Source organism: Tenrec ecaudatus, chromosome 13 (genome assembly GCF_050624435.1).
Source record: "Tenrec ecaudatus isolate mTenEca1 chromosome 13, mTenEca1.hap1, whole genome shotgun sequence".
NCBI classification, from domain to species: domain Eukaryota; kingdom Metazoa; phylum Chordata; class Mammalia; order Afrosoricida; family Tenrecidae; genus Tenrec; species Tenrec ecaudatus.
This window is the reverse complement of record NC_134542.1, coordinates 85,988,789-86,006,979: the sequence shown is the minus strand read 5'-3', so window position 1 is coordinate 86,006,979 and position 18,191 is coordinate 85,988,789. Positions and strand designations below refer to the sequence as shown.

Here is an 18,191-nt window from a genome sequence, read left to right as displayed (position 1 = left end):
TACAGTTTACTTAGCCATTTATCCCTTGATTGGCATATGGACTCTTTATATTTTTAATTTCTGAACATGTGTGCACATGTCTATATATGTATGTGGGATTGCTGGATCATATAATATTTCTATTTCTAACTTTTGCAGGAAGTGCCTATACTGCTTTCATTAATGTTCACTGTTTTACCTCTCTAGCTTCAATTATCCCTTACAAAAGCTACACAGAACTCACTGAAAAAATCATGACTAAAAGATATTAAAGAAGTTAACAAGTTGTAGTTCCAGGGAAAAATACTCAGGGTTGAATTGGTTATCGGGACACGTAACCAAGTTCTTTCTGGTCTGCTACTAAATGACCAAAGGGCATGCCCTCTGCTATAAGCTTCAACCCTGCAAAAAGCAAAGGCTCGAAACCCTTGGGAGGGCAGTTCTACCCTGTCCTAGAGTGTCACTGTGAGTCAGAATTGACTTGCTGGCTGGGAGTTTCGTGTGTGTGTGTGTGTGTGTGTGTGTGTGTGTGTGTGTTTGGGTCTCCTGTGCTCTAAGCTGTGATCTGCAGGGTCAGCAGTTTGAAACTACCAGCTGCTCTGCTGGTATGGCTACTTCCACCAAGAGCTCAGTGATGGAAACCCACAGGGGGCGCTGCCCAGTACTGTGGGCTCCATGCGAGTTGGTAGCAACTTGTTGGCAGTGCGAGTTCTTTTGTGCAGCACTCTACTTTTTGTTTCGGTTCTATAATCCATTGCAGTGGCCACTCAGAAGTCGCAGATAATATTCAAGATTAAGGGGTTTGTTAAAGGAGTTAACAGGCGAGAAATGCTCCAAATTCACTTGTTCAGTCAGGACAAATTATAGAATTGTTTCAGGGCAGCTAATAAATTCTCAAAGGCATGATACGCTGCTGTAAGCCTCCACTCAAAGGGGCTCAATGTCAGCTCCTTTGGTCAGCTTCCTGAAATTAAGTGCCACTGCCAAACTCCTGCCCAGAAGCACTTAGCCGATTGGCTTCTTGGGTGGGAAGTTCACTGCTGTGTTTCATGGTCTGGCTCCTGGCCTGTTGCTGCTTCCCTGTCACTCCCCTGATGTCAAGCTGTCTTCCTGGTCAGGGAAGTTTACTACACAGAAATCTTGGGGGAAAGGAGGCTGTGTGCCAATCGCAGGTTCCTTCTGAAAGTACACTTCCCCCCTCCTGCTTCTGAGATGGCTCATTTATACTCCGCAGGATGGCAAAAACAATGAATCCTGTTTATAACTACGCACAGCTGAAACCTATCACTTCCTCTACTTCCTCTTACCCTGGCCCATCAGGAAAAGGTTGATGGGAGCTACAGAGATGATGGCCAGAAGAACCACATTAAATAATCCACTGCCCTACAATGTCCTTTGCCTATTAATTGGATTGTCCTTTTGCTGTTTCCATGGGTATTGTTTGTGGATTCCACTAAAATAAATTCTATGACAACTTAAATATTTCATGCATCTGGCCTGGTATTGCCGATTATTCTATTGTGAGGATTTTCCCCCTTCTTTTTGATGTCTAATTTACATTCTTCCCAGCTAAAATATATTTTTAGATGAAGTAATAGATCATTATTTTCTATTATTGTTGTTTCTTTGTTTTTTTCTTCAGGATGCTTATCTCAGAATTCTCTCTATAAGCTATCCTATCTTATTTGAGATGCAAACGGGATCTAATTTGCTATCATCTAGTCTCCCCTCTGTGCATGCTATTGATTATCAGTGGGTTATAGCTACAATGATGCGTATTCTCAAAGCAGCGTCACTAATCATGCTGTGGATAGAGGGTTTATGAAAAATAGACCATGTTCATCCTGCTGAGTTATGACTTAGAACACACTTGGAAATCAGCTTGAAAGTCAATTAGTATATTTGATTAGATTCCATGTGATTCTATAAAGTAGATTATAAGGAAGTTGTGGTCAAAATAAATGTTTCCATAGAGAAAAAGATAAAATGAAAATAAAGTCATTAAAATCACAAAATAATTAATTTTAGTAGATCAATTATATTTTGATGGAGCTAATAAAAATGCATCATTTATATGTAAGTTGATTTTCATTTTTTCTGTAGGAAGACAGTTGTGTGCCCTATTATCGATGTGATTAGTGATGATACCTTTGAATATATGGCTGGGTCAGATATGACTTATGGGGGTTTTAACTGGAAACTGAATTTCCGCTGGTATCCAGTTCCCCAAAGAGAAATGGACAGAAGGAAAGGAGACAGAACATTGCCTGTCAGGTATGTGAATTATATCTGCTAAAAGTTAGCATGTATATTCCTGGAATAATAAAGCGAGTATTATAAATGTGTCTTCTTGTTTTAAGGTTTATTTGAAGTCATGTATTTACTCTTCACATATATATCTACATTGTATATAGTGCCAGGAAATATTTAAAATCAAATAAGTTAGTCTTGAGAACATTTAGTTCCTTAGTATTTTATGTGTTATATTTAAATATAGTATTTTATCACAAATAGCTCTCTGTAAAATCATTTATAGGTGATAAATAGGTTCAATAAATCAGTATTTAGTTGGAATAATAGAGACTTGCCCGAACATTGTAATGCACTCTTGGTCATTATCTGATTCAAGAAGACTGCCTCATAACCTATGGAAGAGATGGCTTATCATCGTAAGACTATTTATTTAAAAATGGATTTTTAAAAACTAAATTCAACAATGAGCTCAAGGAAAAGGTGAGTTCTAGCTATTTGCTGTTGAACAATTGAATGCTGAGGTCCAGTAGCCCACTTATAGAGGTATTATTACATGAATGAGAAAAATATATGTGGCTCCTGAAAGTGACCTTGAGATATATGAAGTCCTTCAATATTTGAAATATAATCTATCTAGTAACACTCAAATCTTACTATAATCTTTGGATTTACTAAGCTTTCTTGAGCCTTATCTTTAATAACCAGAGGCAAAACAGGGGGTCCCATTGTTTTTAGGAACCCAATTTTTCCACATTATAGTTTCACTTAATGTTAATTAATTTTTAAGCTTCCGACCTCAAATGAAAAACTATCATACTATTTTGTCAATATCTCTAAGTATTGATAAAGTTATTAATCCCTAAAAACCAAAGTTTAAAATAAAGCAAGTTTTTACTCATTGTTACTTTTTTGTTTTTGATTTTCATTCTTTGGCAAAATGCGTGCTTTGTTTAATTTGGATTCCTCACAGAGTCAAAGAGTGAATAATTAACAGTCAACATTTGTAGTAAGAAATTACTGATCTTACTCATAAAAGGAAAGGTCTACATAGAAATCAATCATTGTTTCTCAGTTCTCATTAACTGGAACAAATGTGAAATATTGAGCTTATTTTAGCCACCATTCATGTGAGTTTATTACAGTAATGAGGAGAGCTGATAAAACATAAGTATATTTCATTTGTTCACCCCAGGAACAGCCTATCATTTCATTTTCCAAAATGCTGAGGAAACCAGAGCAAGAGAAACCCAGAAACCTCAGTCCTTGCTTGAAGTCTTTAGATTTTTATGTCCAAAGGTTAATTAATTCACCGGCTGTGTTAGAGCAGCCTGCAGGTAATTTTCATCAGCATAGCTGTAATGTGAACTTCCTTTGTACGTGTAATCTATTACTTGAAGATGTGATCATTTTTCTCACATTCACACAAACAGATAAATCATTCTAGGTGTTGAATGCAGATTTTTTTTCTGCTTGATTAACAGAATTCTGAATAGCAAAGTGATTAAAATGAGGTTGAAATTTTAGTTTTCTTAGTGAAATGCATCATTTAAAATGCCATTTATGATAGAATATTATAGTCACTGTAATTGGCTAGTTAGTCATCATTTAGAAATACAATCATGGATATGCATAAATTGAGAACCAACTTGAACTTGTGACCGAAACTCACTGATGACATATGTAAAGCTTCTACAGAGTATAGTTCTCATTAATCTATTGGCCAGCTCTGGATCCTTGGTGGCCTACTGGTTGTGCCTTGAGCTGCTAACCTCAGTTGCAGCAGTTTGAAACCACAAGCCGGGCGGAAGAAGAAACTATAGCATAAAGTGTCACAGCCTCAGAAACCCATGTGGGAAGATCTACCCTGGTTTTCAGGGTTGCTATGAGTCAGAATCAACCTGATGGCAATGAGTTTGGTTTGCTTTTGGTTGGGATTTGATATGTTCATTTTGATAGGAAATGGAGTTCATGAGACACTGTCATTTATAAAAGTATAGGTATGGTCTAATCACATAATAACCCTGACTGGCCTTCCTTAATCAGTAAATTCTCCTTGACATTTTAGTGACTATATTTGATGACTTTTTAGGAATACCTCAATTATGTCTACAACAGTTGTATTATATTTGATTACAAAAGCAGTGGTTCTCCACCTTCCTAATGCGTGACCCTTTAATATAGTTCCTCATGCGGTGGCGATCCCCCAACATTAAAATTATTTTCATTGCTACTTCATAGCTGTAATTTTGCTACTGTTATGAATTGGGTGACCCCTTGTAAAGGGTCATTCAATCCCCAAAAGGGTCCTGACCCATAGGTTGAGAACCACTGCAATAGAATAAGTTATTTTAACAGAGGTTGGAAACTAAGAGCTTGTGTGCCAGATATGACCTGTAGATGTGTTTTGTTTTATACAAATCTTACATTTAATAAAACAACACATTTTTTTCAACATTTGAAATGTTTTAAATAAAAAATCAGTATTGCCAGGTTTTCTTGAAAAGTTGTCTTGTTTAAGTGACTCAGCTGGAGTTTTGTTGGAGCTAAGGAAGGAAGGGATAAGCCAGTCAGCGAGCAGTATAGCAAAGACAAAACACACAACTTTCCTCTAGTTCTTTAATGCTTCCTCCCCCGCCCCCTCACTGTCATGACCACGGTTCTACCTTACTAATCAAACTAGACTGGAGCATGGACACACATGGACTCCAGGACAGATAAACCCCTCAGCAACAGTAATGGGAGTTTCAATACCATGAGGGTAGGGGACTTGGGGGGAGAAAGGCATGAACAGGGGAACCAATTGCAATGATCGACATATTAATGTCCTCCCTCCCACCAGCCAGGAGGGAGAACAAAAGAAAAGTGGGTGAAGGGAGTCAGCGGTCAATGTAAAGTATGAAAATAGTAATAATTTATTATTTATCAAGGGTTCACGAGGTGGTAGGGTGGGAAAATGAGGGGAAAAAGAGGAGCTGATACTAAGAGCTCAAGTAGAAAGAAAACATTTTGAAAATGATGATAATACATATGTATAAATGTGTGTGAAATATGGAATGTTATAAGCGCCCCCAATAAAGTTATTTATTTGAAAACAATCAAATGAAAGTTTATCCCTTTCCTCACAATTCTTTATAAGTCTTTCCTTGATGGAGGCATGAGGTCAGTTGCTTCTTGGTATGATTTTTCTTTTTCTTTTTTTACATCAACTTTTCTTGCAGAAGTATTATTTTGCATTTGCATCTAAAACAAAATGAGAGAATTATGTTTATTGCAATCAACTTCCTTCAGGTGTTAACTCCATGTTTTCTGGCCTCTACCATTGAAGTAACAGTCTAGACCCAGAGCCATCTCTAACCCCCTCTGGTGACACAGAGGGAGATCCAATTTCACACCAGCCCAAGGTTGATTGCCACAAGGCCAAGGTCAGACACGCCTCTATCTTCCATTCCTTTTAACTCTTTTCTGATACCCTAGTCTCTTCCATGGCATTCTACTTCTTTTGCATAATTGTTTTTGCAATGTTTACACAGAACTCCCAGAAAATAACCACAATAATTGTGGATATTAGGGAAGTTAGGAAACCTTGGTGGCATAGTGAGATATGTGTTGTTCAGCAGATTGAAACTACCAGCCCCACAGAGGAAGAAATATGAGGCTTTCTATGGTCTTCAAAACCCATTGGGGAACTTCTATTCAATCCTATAGGGCTGTTTTGAGTTGGAATCATCTCAATGTCAATGAGTTTGATTTGGTTTGGATTAAGAAGTTAACAGGTTACCAAAGGTCAGGATCATAAAACATTAAGGATACAGTCACTACTTCACCGTAGTACCTCTTCTAAGACAGTGGCTAAGTCTAGTTCTTTGTCACACTCTCCATTGGCCTATCCCTCTGTGGATCAGGAAGCTCACTTGTGACCCTGGCTCTCTGCTGCATGGTCTAAGCAATGCAGTTCTTCTCTTCTGGTCCCTCTGCTGCTGCTGCTGCTGCTGCTGCTGCTGCTGCTGCCTCTACCATTTCAGAAAGGGATCTGATACCCACTGTAAAAGTGGCTCATCTTTCTTCATGGTCACAGAATTCTCTCTCTCTCTGCTTCTCACTTGGCTCTCCTATACCCAGTGGAATGGGAAAACTAACCGATCCCTAGTTAGAGACTTCCACACTTTATTTGCATGATCTTACCTGATCATTTGATGGAAGTTATAGAGAAATGGATAGAAGAATCCTAAGGAATTTTGTTTCACTCCATCACCTTTTTAATTTGTGACCCACATCTGAAAATATCATTCCAGTTGCCATTGAATCAATACTGACTTACATTGATCCCATGCGTGTTAGAATAGAATTATGGTCATAGAGTTTTTCAAAGGATTTTTGGGGAGTAGAATGGCAAAACTTTGGGAATTGATTAATAAGCCTTTCAAACTAAGATGCCTCTGGCTCCTACATTTCAGTTAGAAATCAATTTGCTCTTTGTCTGGGAAATGATTGAATCTGTAACTCATAAAATATATTAGTTCCAAACAAACAAACATGCATTTATATGATCTAATGGAATAGGTCTCTGGGAGAATAAATTAGCTTGTAGTGCATACACATTCACTGTCACCGAATCAACTCCAACCCATAGCAACATGGGACAGGGAAGAACTCTCCCTGTGGCTTGCCAAGACTCTAAGTCTCTAGAGGAGTAGAAAGCCTCATCTTTCTCCAGTGTAGTGGCCAGTGGTTTCAAACTAATGATCCTGCAGTTTGTAGCCCAATGCATAATCCACTCCAACACTAGGGTTCTTCTCTTCAAATCATTTGATTAGTTTGAGGATGCATTATACATTTTTTTCTAACACCTAAAATTCTCCAGTTCACTTGAATTAAGCTATCGGAATGAGTTTGATTCCATTTGTAAAATCTATGTATGCCCACTCTTCAGCATTGCGACAGGTACTAGGCAGACTGAAATGAATATGTCCTTCTCGGTTCTGAAGTCAGTCAGTATGGTACTGGCCATTTTTGTATTGGACAAAGCAGGGAGACCAATTTACATGGAATCAGTGTGTATTCCAGGGACAGCTATAATCACTATGGAAATGATGTTACATCTGGAAAAGAGCCAGGCTCAAATGTTATTGATTGTTTAACTTTTTAAATTGTACCCTGTAAATGACCCTCAATTAATAGGTTTGTAGATATTAGTTTAAAAGTCTAATGATGAAAAAAATCATTAGAAACCTATCATTTAAATTCTTTCTTGCCTAATGAACTTTTTATCCTTTTGTTTCTTACCTCATGAACTCTTTTCTAATGATATTTTATTGAGTTATAAAATATGTAATGCATATACAATGAGGGACATCCACAGCCCCATGAAGTATGGCTAATGCATACGTTCCTGTATGAACGACCCCCATGAACATCTACATCTGCACATGTACAAACTTCTTTATAGCATGCACAAAGCAAAGTAACTAATAATTTATTTTCATTTTCACAGACACTTTTTAATAGCCTTTCTTGGTCAAATTCCCTGTCTCCAGTAAGACAAGCATTGTATAGAATCAACTTGACGCCAAACAACAACATTTTCTATCACTATTTTTTAGTTTTGTATCAATGTATAAAAATAGATTCACTCACTGTTCTTTTGACTCATGGAGTCTTTTATATTATTTATTACTGATATGTTAAGATGACTTGCTCCATTTTCCACTTTGAGTATTATATTTAAGTACATTCTCAAAGTATAACAAGAGTTTTAGATTTTCTGAGTTCTTGCTATCATTATAAATCAAATGTAAATGTAATAATTAGTTATTCTTGACATCATTGAATGACTTTGATATCCCTTTTATTACCGTTGGATCGCTCATATTTATTTTTTCTCTCAGTTGGAGTTAGGAATTTATTAAAAAGATCAAATAAATTATGTACATGAGTAATAATATCCCGGATTACAACTCTTTTGCCTTAATTGTGAACAGCACAGAATATTCACATGTTATTTCTTGTAGGTTGTCAAAGAATATGCACTTAAATGAGCTCTGGCTGTTCTGGCTTCCTTTTTATTATTTTCCTTTTTATCAATCAGATATTCTGCAGTAAAAAAAAATTTCAGTCAAACTAGTATATACCTGCAGCATAGAAAAGCCTTTGTGACATTTCTAAAAAAAGAAATAGAGAAATAAATTCTAAAACAACAACACAAAAAAGGTCAATAATTTAAGCAAAGCAAAAACTTTGAAAGAATGTTTGAACTTTGGAATGTTCAACTACTCAACATCCATGCTTATCATTGTTAAGATCTCATATATGTTGGTTTTGAAGAAAATAGGGGAAAAAATTTCCCAGCACAGATGAGCCCACAAAGTCCCCAGAAGAAAAGACTCTGTAAGCTGCCTCTTTGTGATTACAGCCACGAAACCCAGTTTAGAAGAACAGTTCTACTCTGGAACCCTTGTTAGCCACCAGGAACTTGCTGGCAATAACAACATCAACAATTCATTTTGGAAGTAATAAATCTAATGAGAGCAAGAAAACCAATGAGAAATATAGAAAGTTTCAGGGTAATGGATTGCATTATCAATTTACAGTGAATATTTCATAATGTATCAAAATGTTTGAAAGGATTTGCTTCCTGTTTGCCCTATTATTTATTATTTGTTCCTTATTAAGAATAAAGTGAAGAATGAAAGGAAAATATTAAAATTCCCGCTAATTAGTGTATATCACTTTGGAAGTTTATGGCTATCTCAGGCTGTGAGGATTATGAAAAGGATTAAGGAAAGGGGAACCTATAACAACTCTTTTACTGTGAATATAGCCCTTAAAGCACAGCCAAGATCTCTGGTGCCAGTTCAGATTGGTAAATGGATTCTTCCGCAGCCAAACAAGCCACTTTGTCCATATTCAGCAGGACTTCCTTTAGCTTGCCTTCTTGTCCTTTAAAAGTAGCTTTCTCTGTGTTGCATCAGAGCTCCCGGGTTTGAGTCCACTCCTTTGCTCAAAGACCAAGCTAGCATCAACTCTGAAAGTAACTGTTTCTTCTTTATAGAAAGCTGTATCTTTATACAGATGCTCAAGTGAATGTCATGGTGCATAACAGTCCCAAATGTTCCATTTTTTTCACTGCAAAAATATTTAATCACATTCAAGATTTGATAATTCTGAGTATCTGAGCCTCCTCTTTTCCCTCTCTTCTCACTGTGTTGGGTTTAGAGGACAGAAAAAGGGAAATAGAAGAGAAGCAATGTTTACTTTCCACCTGGAATCTCAACCTGCAAATTATTTTACCATACAAAACTATTAATATTTATTATTAAAAAATAAATATAAATTTGAGGTGATTGAAATTACCATGGCTCAGGTGAGGTGCATAATATTCCTCAAAGTGAATTTTTTTCCCTGTAGCACATTAAAGAGGCTTTCTTCTAATGAATTGCCCGATCTAATAATTTGATTTCTTGAGCATTGCTTCCATCGGGTTGAGTATGGATTCAAGCAAAATGAAATCTTTGAAAACATCAGTTTTTTCGTTGCGTATCATGATTCATTACGACGCCTATTGGTCCAGTCGTGAGGACGTTCATAACGTTTGTAGGTTGGGGTGTAGTCCACACTGAAGGCTGTAGTCTCTGATATCCATGAGGATGTGCTGGAAGCCATCTTCACGTTCTGCAAGCAAAGTGGTGTCATCTGCATATCACAGTTTGTTCAGGGGCATCTTCTCATTCTGATGCTAAATTCATTTTGGAAGTAATAAACATCTTCGTATCCCAATTCAGTCTGGATTATTTGCTCAGCATACCAACTTAAAAAGTATGTTGAAAACATAAACTGGTGCATAGTTTTGCTGATTTTTAACAGTTTAGTATCTCTGTTTCCTTTTTAAACAATGGCCTCTTGGGCTTTGTGCGGGTCATGCGTGGATTCAAGTAAATGTTTTGGATTTCCCATTCTTGACAATGTTATCCATAAATTGTGGTGATCTACACTGTCAAATGCCTTTGCATTGCTGAAAACACGGAGGAAAACATCCTTCTACTGTTAGTTTCTTTTTTTTTTTTTTGGAATTACAAAGCTACATTTAATACTTTGGGGTGAGCCCCACAGGAATAAAAAACACTGGGAAGGGGTAACCCCCTCACCTCCCAGGTGTGGCCCAGGGGGCGAGGGGCTACCTGAGGGGAAGGGAGCACAACAGGGACCCACTGCAGACTCAGGGCAAAGGGAATGCCATCGGTGCTGGGACCTGTGAGCACTACAGGAGGAACGCGAGCGTGGTGGGACTGGCTCCAGGCACACAGGCGAAGGGCAAGAGGGTTGGACACGAAGCCACAGAGCTACTTGGGTTCCTCCTTCTTCTCGTTTGCCTTTTTCTGCTTCTGCTGCATGATCTCCGAGTCCCTCTGCTTGCGGGCAGCAGCAGAAAGCCCGTCATCTCGGCGCTTTCCATATTCTTTTGGCGGGCAAGCTCGCCTTGGTTACCGCGGGTCATGGCGACGGCAGACGGCAGCGGCTCCGGCCTGCCTAGGTTGCGTCCCCTCATTCTGGCTGACGTTGCAGGCCCTGTTAGTTTCTTTCAACCAAAATATATCTGGTAGGGCTTTTAAAAATCCTGGAAGAGTTCTCATTTATCAATTTGTTAGATGCAACAATTCCTTTTGTTATTGTATCGATGACATTGCAAGTCATTTTAACTTTTCAGATTTATTGTTCTAGGGCCACTGAGATATATGACTCGTGTGTTCATTTTATTTAAAAGTAACTAATCCAGTATATTTGACATATTTACATAAATATACATAAATATACTTTATAAGCATCACAAACCTTAGAAGGAGATAGAGTGAAAGAATAAGCTAGAAGGGGAAGATTTTGTCCAGATTGGGTGAAAGTGCTACAATTATCTTTTATGGAAATGATTTGGATAGCACTGTATATGCCAAAGATGAGAAGATGTGAAACATTTACCGAATGAACTAATGAAAAACAGAACTTTTTTTTTTAAGGAATCAGAGTAGTGAAAAGGGAGTAAACAGAATTTTCTCCATGCAGAAAACTTGAGTTCAGTTCCCAGGCAATAATACTCACGTGCAATTTCCACTTATCTGAGCTGATCCTGGATAAGTTTCAGAGCAGGCTTCAAACTTAGAAACATTAGGAAGAAAGGCCTACCCATCTGCTTCTGAAAACTGGCCAGTAAAAACCTGATAGATTACAATGCTTAAATCCAGAGCAGACTATGAAGATGTCTGAGAAACAGATAGCATTTTATTCCATTGTCCACCTGGTCACCATAATATTCGGAGTGAACATATGCATTAAGTGCCAATTTTGTAGAACTTAATAACAACAAAAGTTACAAAAAAGTTTATTGTGTGTGGTACCACATCACTGATTATAGTATCAGAGGCTGAAATTTGTGTACTGAAATGAATTTGAGGATCTGGCTAGTATTCCTAGAGGAATTTTTATTAAAAATAATTAATCTGGAGAATAACTTTGCTGTAACAGAAGCTAGCATTAACAAACAGAAATGGTGATTATGATAAAAGAGATCATAGAGTAAAAAGTTCTTTAGGAAAATGGAAGTATTTGGGAATTAATAGAATCTAGGCCAAAAATAAAGTGTTAAAATGAGATTTTGTCCATTTATAATAGGAAATCAGGAAAAATAGACCAGAAAGAAAGAAAAAAAATATGTGGAAAGGGTGGAAAATCAAAGTGGTACATTTTAACTATTGAGCAGAGTCAGAAATGTTATGTTGGAAGAAAACATCTAGTCAGTAATTAAAAAAATGTCTGGTGCAGAGGGAAGAAATGAGAAATTAAAACACCCATCAAAAGTCAGCCCCATAAACGGTACAGGTAAAGAAAAGGTCCTGACCAAAGAGCTTAAGCAGGAAGAGAATAGAGAGCGAAGAGACACTGAAAGACCCTTAGAAGAACTACATTTCAGAAAAAGAAAAGATAATTATTAAATACACTTATCTGAAAAAATATTACAATAATACTGTACTCACGTCACAGATGTCTTAACCAAGAACTTGTCCAGACTGATCACCAGAAGTGGAAAAGAAGAAGGGGCTTGAAAAGGTGTCGTACAATGAGTAGTCAGACTTGGAGAAGGGACGCCTCCGTGGAGCGATGCCACGGGGATGAGGGGTGGAAAGGTATTAGGGGCGCGGATACAGTGTGTGAAATGCTGAGAGAAGGCTGTTGGAGTTCAGAATCAACTGGAGCCTTTGAAAAAGAACGTAAGATTAGATGAAATACAGGATCTAAATTCTAGTTAGAAGGCCAAAGGAGTCGAGGGAGTACATAGAAAGTATCCTTTCAATAAGAATATTTCATTTGAAGGCAATCTAAAATATATGCCCTTGATTTGAATGAGTGCAATGGATTAAAACATGTATTTTAGTAAGAGATGGACTGTAACTGAGCAGATTTGTAATCTCCAGGTGAAAACTTGAGAAAACAAAGGTATGAAACATAAATGTAAGCGTCAATGCGTATACAGCTGGATGAATTGTAAGGAAAGAAATGTTGAAGGGCACAGTATGGCAGCCCCAAATGGGGGGAAAGGAATATATTTCACTCCCACACTAAAAGGAGGAGGTTGCCTGGAGGAAAATGAATAAACAATATCAAGGAGAAATTGAAGAAGTTTGAATTTCACACATTTATGAATCCCATCTTGAAAAGAGTCTGTTGTTTTTGCGTGTGTGTTTGGGTGGGTGGGTGCAGGGGGGAGGTGGGGGTGTTAGGGATTAGTTAAAAGGAGACATGGGTATAATTAAACATAAATGTAACGATTGTTAGTTGTCTGTGGAGCAAGCAGAGATTCGATAGCATGGATCTGTAGTATAATCAATTGGTCTCATCATATTACTTTTCTAATGATTCTTTGATTTACACAAAAATGTAGGTGAAGTAAAGAATAAATTTACCAAGACTGTGAGACACAAAAGTAAAATTAATTCAGGCAAGGACAAGGAACCAAAGGTGCTAAGCTCGACAATACAGACAGGGCAGAATAATAAAGCAGGGGGAGAGGAGAGGAGAGAGAATAAGGACTCATAATTACTGAAAAAGAATAAAAATGTAGGAAATTGTATTTTCCGAAGCAGCCTTAATTTCAAGTAAGGGTATGTGCATATGGAGAGTTAAAATCAAGTGCAAGGTAATTAGAGCTGACTAGTTTTGCAAACACTATGGCCATGGTACTTTAAGGGGTGTTCAAATGGATAGTGAAATCTCCACATATAACGGGAAGGGCTGATGAGAGGAAGACTTGAAGTTTATTTAAACCAACTGTAAGGCATATTTGAGAGATCTCAAGATATTATAAAAATGATATGTATATTTAATGTGATATGTTTTGAGAGGGAATAGGAGAAGGATGAGTTATTTGGCTGAGAAATTTTCAGAGGTACAATCTATTTTGGAAAAGGGTGTTTTGGGTACTAGACAATTTTTACTATTTCACAAAGATAGAAAAAATTACAGTTTTATGTTACAGACCATACTGAATTAAAAAAAAAAAACAACTGTTGGAATTTCCCGGTGTAAGAGAACACTTTATAAGTGGCTCTGAATGGAGTGTGGTAAGATAAAGCCACCACAGCAGAGTACTGAAATAAGTTTATTTATCTATTTACTTTCTTTTTTTAGAATTAGCATACCAGGACTTGATATGAAGCTAAATTATAGTAAATGTACAATTTGTATCTAATTATTTAAACATAGCCCCTAGGGCAAAAGAACATGCAAACTTAAGTGTAGCTCACTGAAAAATAAGTCGAATTTTAAAAAACACACACTAACCTAGATAGACTGATGTCTTCCATAGTTCGATGCAATATCATGACAATTGACCCTACAAACAGCTCTGTGGTCAGCAGAACTACTAGACCATTCATTTCCAGAGAGGAGCCAAGGTATGTGTCCTTCCATGTCTCTTTGCCCTTTGTATGTGTTCACCACCTTAAATCACTTCAGTATAAGCACCAACAACTCTCATCTGACCGCAGAGATACAAAGGCCCTCAGTTAGTAGATACCAAAAGTTAATAACACCCCACTCCTTTAGAAAGACTCATATATGAATCAACTTTACATTGTATTTTTCTCTATTTATGCCACCATTCAATAAAATGAAACAAGTAGAAGTAATCCAAAAGATGCTGCTTAACTAACTGACTGCAATAATGAATCGCCTAGCCCTTCTGAGACTTTATGTTGTGCGTGGCAGCGTGTTGCGTGCTTTCTGATATCCAGTCGCTTCATCCTATCTACTTACTGTGGGGGAGACAGTGCTCACAGGCATTTGGATGGTTATTCTTTTCCAAATATACTTGATTGAATATTTGGTTGGTTGTTTTGACATTGTGACTGACTGTACGAATCAAACAATTCTACTTAATTCAATTTTAATCCAAGTATTTAATTTGCTAGGCACTTTTGAACTCATTGTACACACCAAACAAGCCTACACTTTCAGCTGTTGAGTAAATTCTAACTTGTAGTGAGTGGATAGGATAGAGTTGAACTGCCCCATACGATTTCCAAGGCTATAAATCTTCAGGGTAGCAGACCTTGACATCCTTTCCCATGGATCCACTGTTGGATTTGCACTACTGACTTTCCAATTAGCAGCAGAATACTTGACCATTGCGCCCCAGGGCCTTCAGGTCCACAGGACTTATGTAAGGAAAGCATCACGCACCCGGCATTGTAGTGAACTCGGCACCGAGCATGTTGTACTGCATGACGGCGACTGTAGATGGTAAATACTATGTAACACAGCATGACATTTCTCGACTGTGTGAGAGAGCTGACATGGAACATCTGAGGGCTTGGGATCCTCTCTAGGTGTATCTTTCTTCAGAAAAGCACAGCGAGGTTTTTCTTTCTTTCGTGAGGAATTATAATCAAATTGTTTATTACCTTCAAGTGTAAGTAGAATTTATTATTGTTATTCTTATGTTTAAACATGCATAATTTATTTTTATCCATTAATTACATATTTTTTCACGTATTTATAAGAAGGATGACCGACTGAAAGAAGAAATTCATTATATATTCCCATACATTCATTCTTTATTAGTAAGCAGATAAGTGGTTAGGTGCTTGAAACTGATCATTAAAAATGCATCACTTAACATTCTTAAGCACTTGGTTGCGTTATGATAGGATAATTGCTACAATTTTTGTTTCACATTTTATTAAATAGACTAGCCAGCACGGTAATACCTTATGTAGTTATTGCTATAGAGTCCCAAAACCCCAATCAGGTGCGGGTCATGACTACTCCATAATTACCATCTGGTTAGCTTTGTTAGTGTTTCTCATTATAACTCAGAAGGTCAATGATACTATTCATGACAGGAACCCAGCAAGGCTGGAAGTAATAAAACAGCTCTGAGGCTAGGCAAGGATTGGCCACACCTACTGATGGGGAGTTAATTACTTGAGTATAAAATAGTGAGAGCACTGGGAGAAATACAGAACTTTGCCATATGGTCAATGTCCAAGTATTAGATTATTTGATGGGTTTTCAATGAACTCTACTGTTCTATTAGAGATATGAAAATAACCTATGACAAAGGATGTTATCACTTACAGAAAAGCAGTACTCACTTCAAAAATAATAAATAAATCTCACTGCACTAGCCAGTATGAAAGGCGGGAGCCTGTAAGCCGTGATGTTACCTTCCATCCTTCTTTATCCTATTCTCATACTAACCATTCCTCCCATGGCACTCTACTTCTATGCTGGTTCCATAAATTTTTTTTAAATAATGATCATAAAGAACTCAAAGACCAGGCTCATGATTGAGGGAGTTTGTGAGGGAAGTTAATAGATAAGTTACACAAAGTCAGGATCAGTAAACAGTGCGAATACAATCATAGGTCATCTCACCTCAGCCAGCAACACAATCTCTCTGGTCCTCAGCTTCCCAGTCACCTGGTAGGAACCTGTCCACAGCAACACCTCTTCTCAGCTAAATTTATCTCAGATCGTCACTCTTTGTGGTCCCTTGGTTTCTGCCTTTGTAAACCAGGAAGTGATCCCGTCTGTCCCTCTGTTCCACAGTCCGGGGGAATAGCTTTGATGGAAGTGTGTTTGTTGATGGCTGACCAGTTCCCCAAAAGAAATGAAGGAAAATGTGACCGTAGAATTACAGTTACATTCCCACAAGCCCACAGGGCCAGTTCTACCTGTCCTATGGGGTCAGACATGGACTTAATGACAGTTAAGTTTTCTGCTTTATCCTGTAAAAGGAGCCTTGGTGTCATAATGATTATGCGTTGGGTTGTTAACCTCAAGATCAGCAGGTCAAAATTACCAGCTACACTTTGGGAGAGAGATGAGAGATAATCCATTAACTTGCCTGGGAAACCCACAGGGGCAATTCTACCCTACCTTTATAGGGTCATGACAGGGTTAAATTCACTGGCTGGAAGTGAGTGAGTTTGGGTTTTATCCTATAACACAGAACTCTTTCCAAAAGGGAACCATAGCCACAGGCATGGAGTACGGAATTATAATAAATCCCATCACGAATTATGGTTAGAAAGCCTATATGCATTTACTGCATCTTACTCACAGATTACTTAGTTGATTATTCTGAATCTAAATATGCTGATCAGTGTTTCTGATCATTGGCAGTTCATCAGAATACCCCGGGACTTTATAACATACCTAATGTCTGGCATAGCCCCAGACTAATTAAATCTGAACTTTTCAAGAATGGTATGCAGGCATAAGTTCTCTTTCTAAAGTGTCCGGACCCGCGGGAACTTCAATGCGGACCCTGGACGAGGGAGTGGGAATTGGGGGGACAAGAGACAGAAAAATGGAGACAAGACAGCAGTCTGATCAAGTCTCATTTATTGAGTAAAAGACTACAGTTTATATAGGCCAGGGAAAGAGAAACAAGACGCAGGTGTTTCCCTGAGAACAATGACCGCAGAACAAACAGTTCCTGTGGAAAGTTACAGAGCTCAGGCAAGAAAGATCAAGACAATGGCCCGGCCTCATGGCTCCGGACAGGCAAGGTTATGGCCGGGCCTCATGGCTCCCGACACATGGCTGCTAACACCACCGCCAGGCTGATAAACACGAAATACATCCTAATGATAGGAGTGGGCATGAGTTGAGCGCACACAGCAATAGCAGCATGTGACTGCTAACTTTCAAACATGGTCCATGTGGATCCAGGTGGGGAAAGCTAGACTTTTCCCGCTTTGCTTTAGTTCACGGTGCTTACATGGAGAGGCGGGTAGAGCTCACGCATTGATCGTTGTCTGTATGGAATTAATACATGTAAAACTTAACATGTTTACATCTCTTTAAAGGTATCTCAAATGTATGAACCACAAGTCATTTATTCCTAAGAGAAAATAATTTTAGAATCCATGCCAAATATCTTTCAAAATTACTGAATAGTGTATGACGTTTATCTTTACCCATGGGACTTTGTGATTACTTTTGTTATTTTTAATTAGATTCAGAAAATAAAAACAATGAGATGTAATATGATTATGCTAAGAATATTTTATAAAAATCATTAGGTGTTTATTTCCTATAAATATTTTATAGCATTTAACAATTTTCATAATGGATTAGGTGATTCATCTTTTCATAGTAAAACCATGTCTACAAGTTTCCAGTGTTCACATTAAAATTAGTTATAATTGTGTGACAAAAGACTATGGCTTGTAATTTCATGATCAGCTCATTATAGTAAGGGCAGGGCTAAAGGAACTAAATTCTCTTTACTACACCTTTCATAAGGGTTGTAGATCTCTCAGTCTTAAATGACCAGTGCTCATTCAATGTATCTATTTGATTATTCTAAGAAAAATATAGACTCATCTAAACAGTTCTATGGAAAATGTGAAATAAAATGCTGTTTGTAACTTTTGCAATCTCTTAAACTTTGACTTTAAATTTCC

The 18,191-nt window shown here is 37.6% G+C and overlaps 1 protein-coding gene across 4 annotated transcripts in view; it reads left to right on the top strand.

The window, feature by feature from the left end:
• The window catches only part of GALNT13 (polypeptide N-acetylgalactosaminyltransferase 13), a 540,793-nt gene that overhangs the window by 291,381 nt on the left and 231,221 nt on the right, over positions 1-18,191 (top strand). For all 4 annotated transcript variants that reach the window (XM_075529413.1, XM_075529412.1, XM_075529411.1 and 1 more), the window contains one exon: positions 2,083-2,253. In XM_075529413.1, coding sequence (XP_075385528.1) covers positions 2,083-2,253 — 171 coding nt within the window. The remainder of the gene's footprint in view (positions 1-2,082; positions 2,254-18,191) is intronic.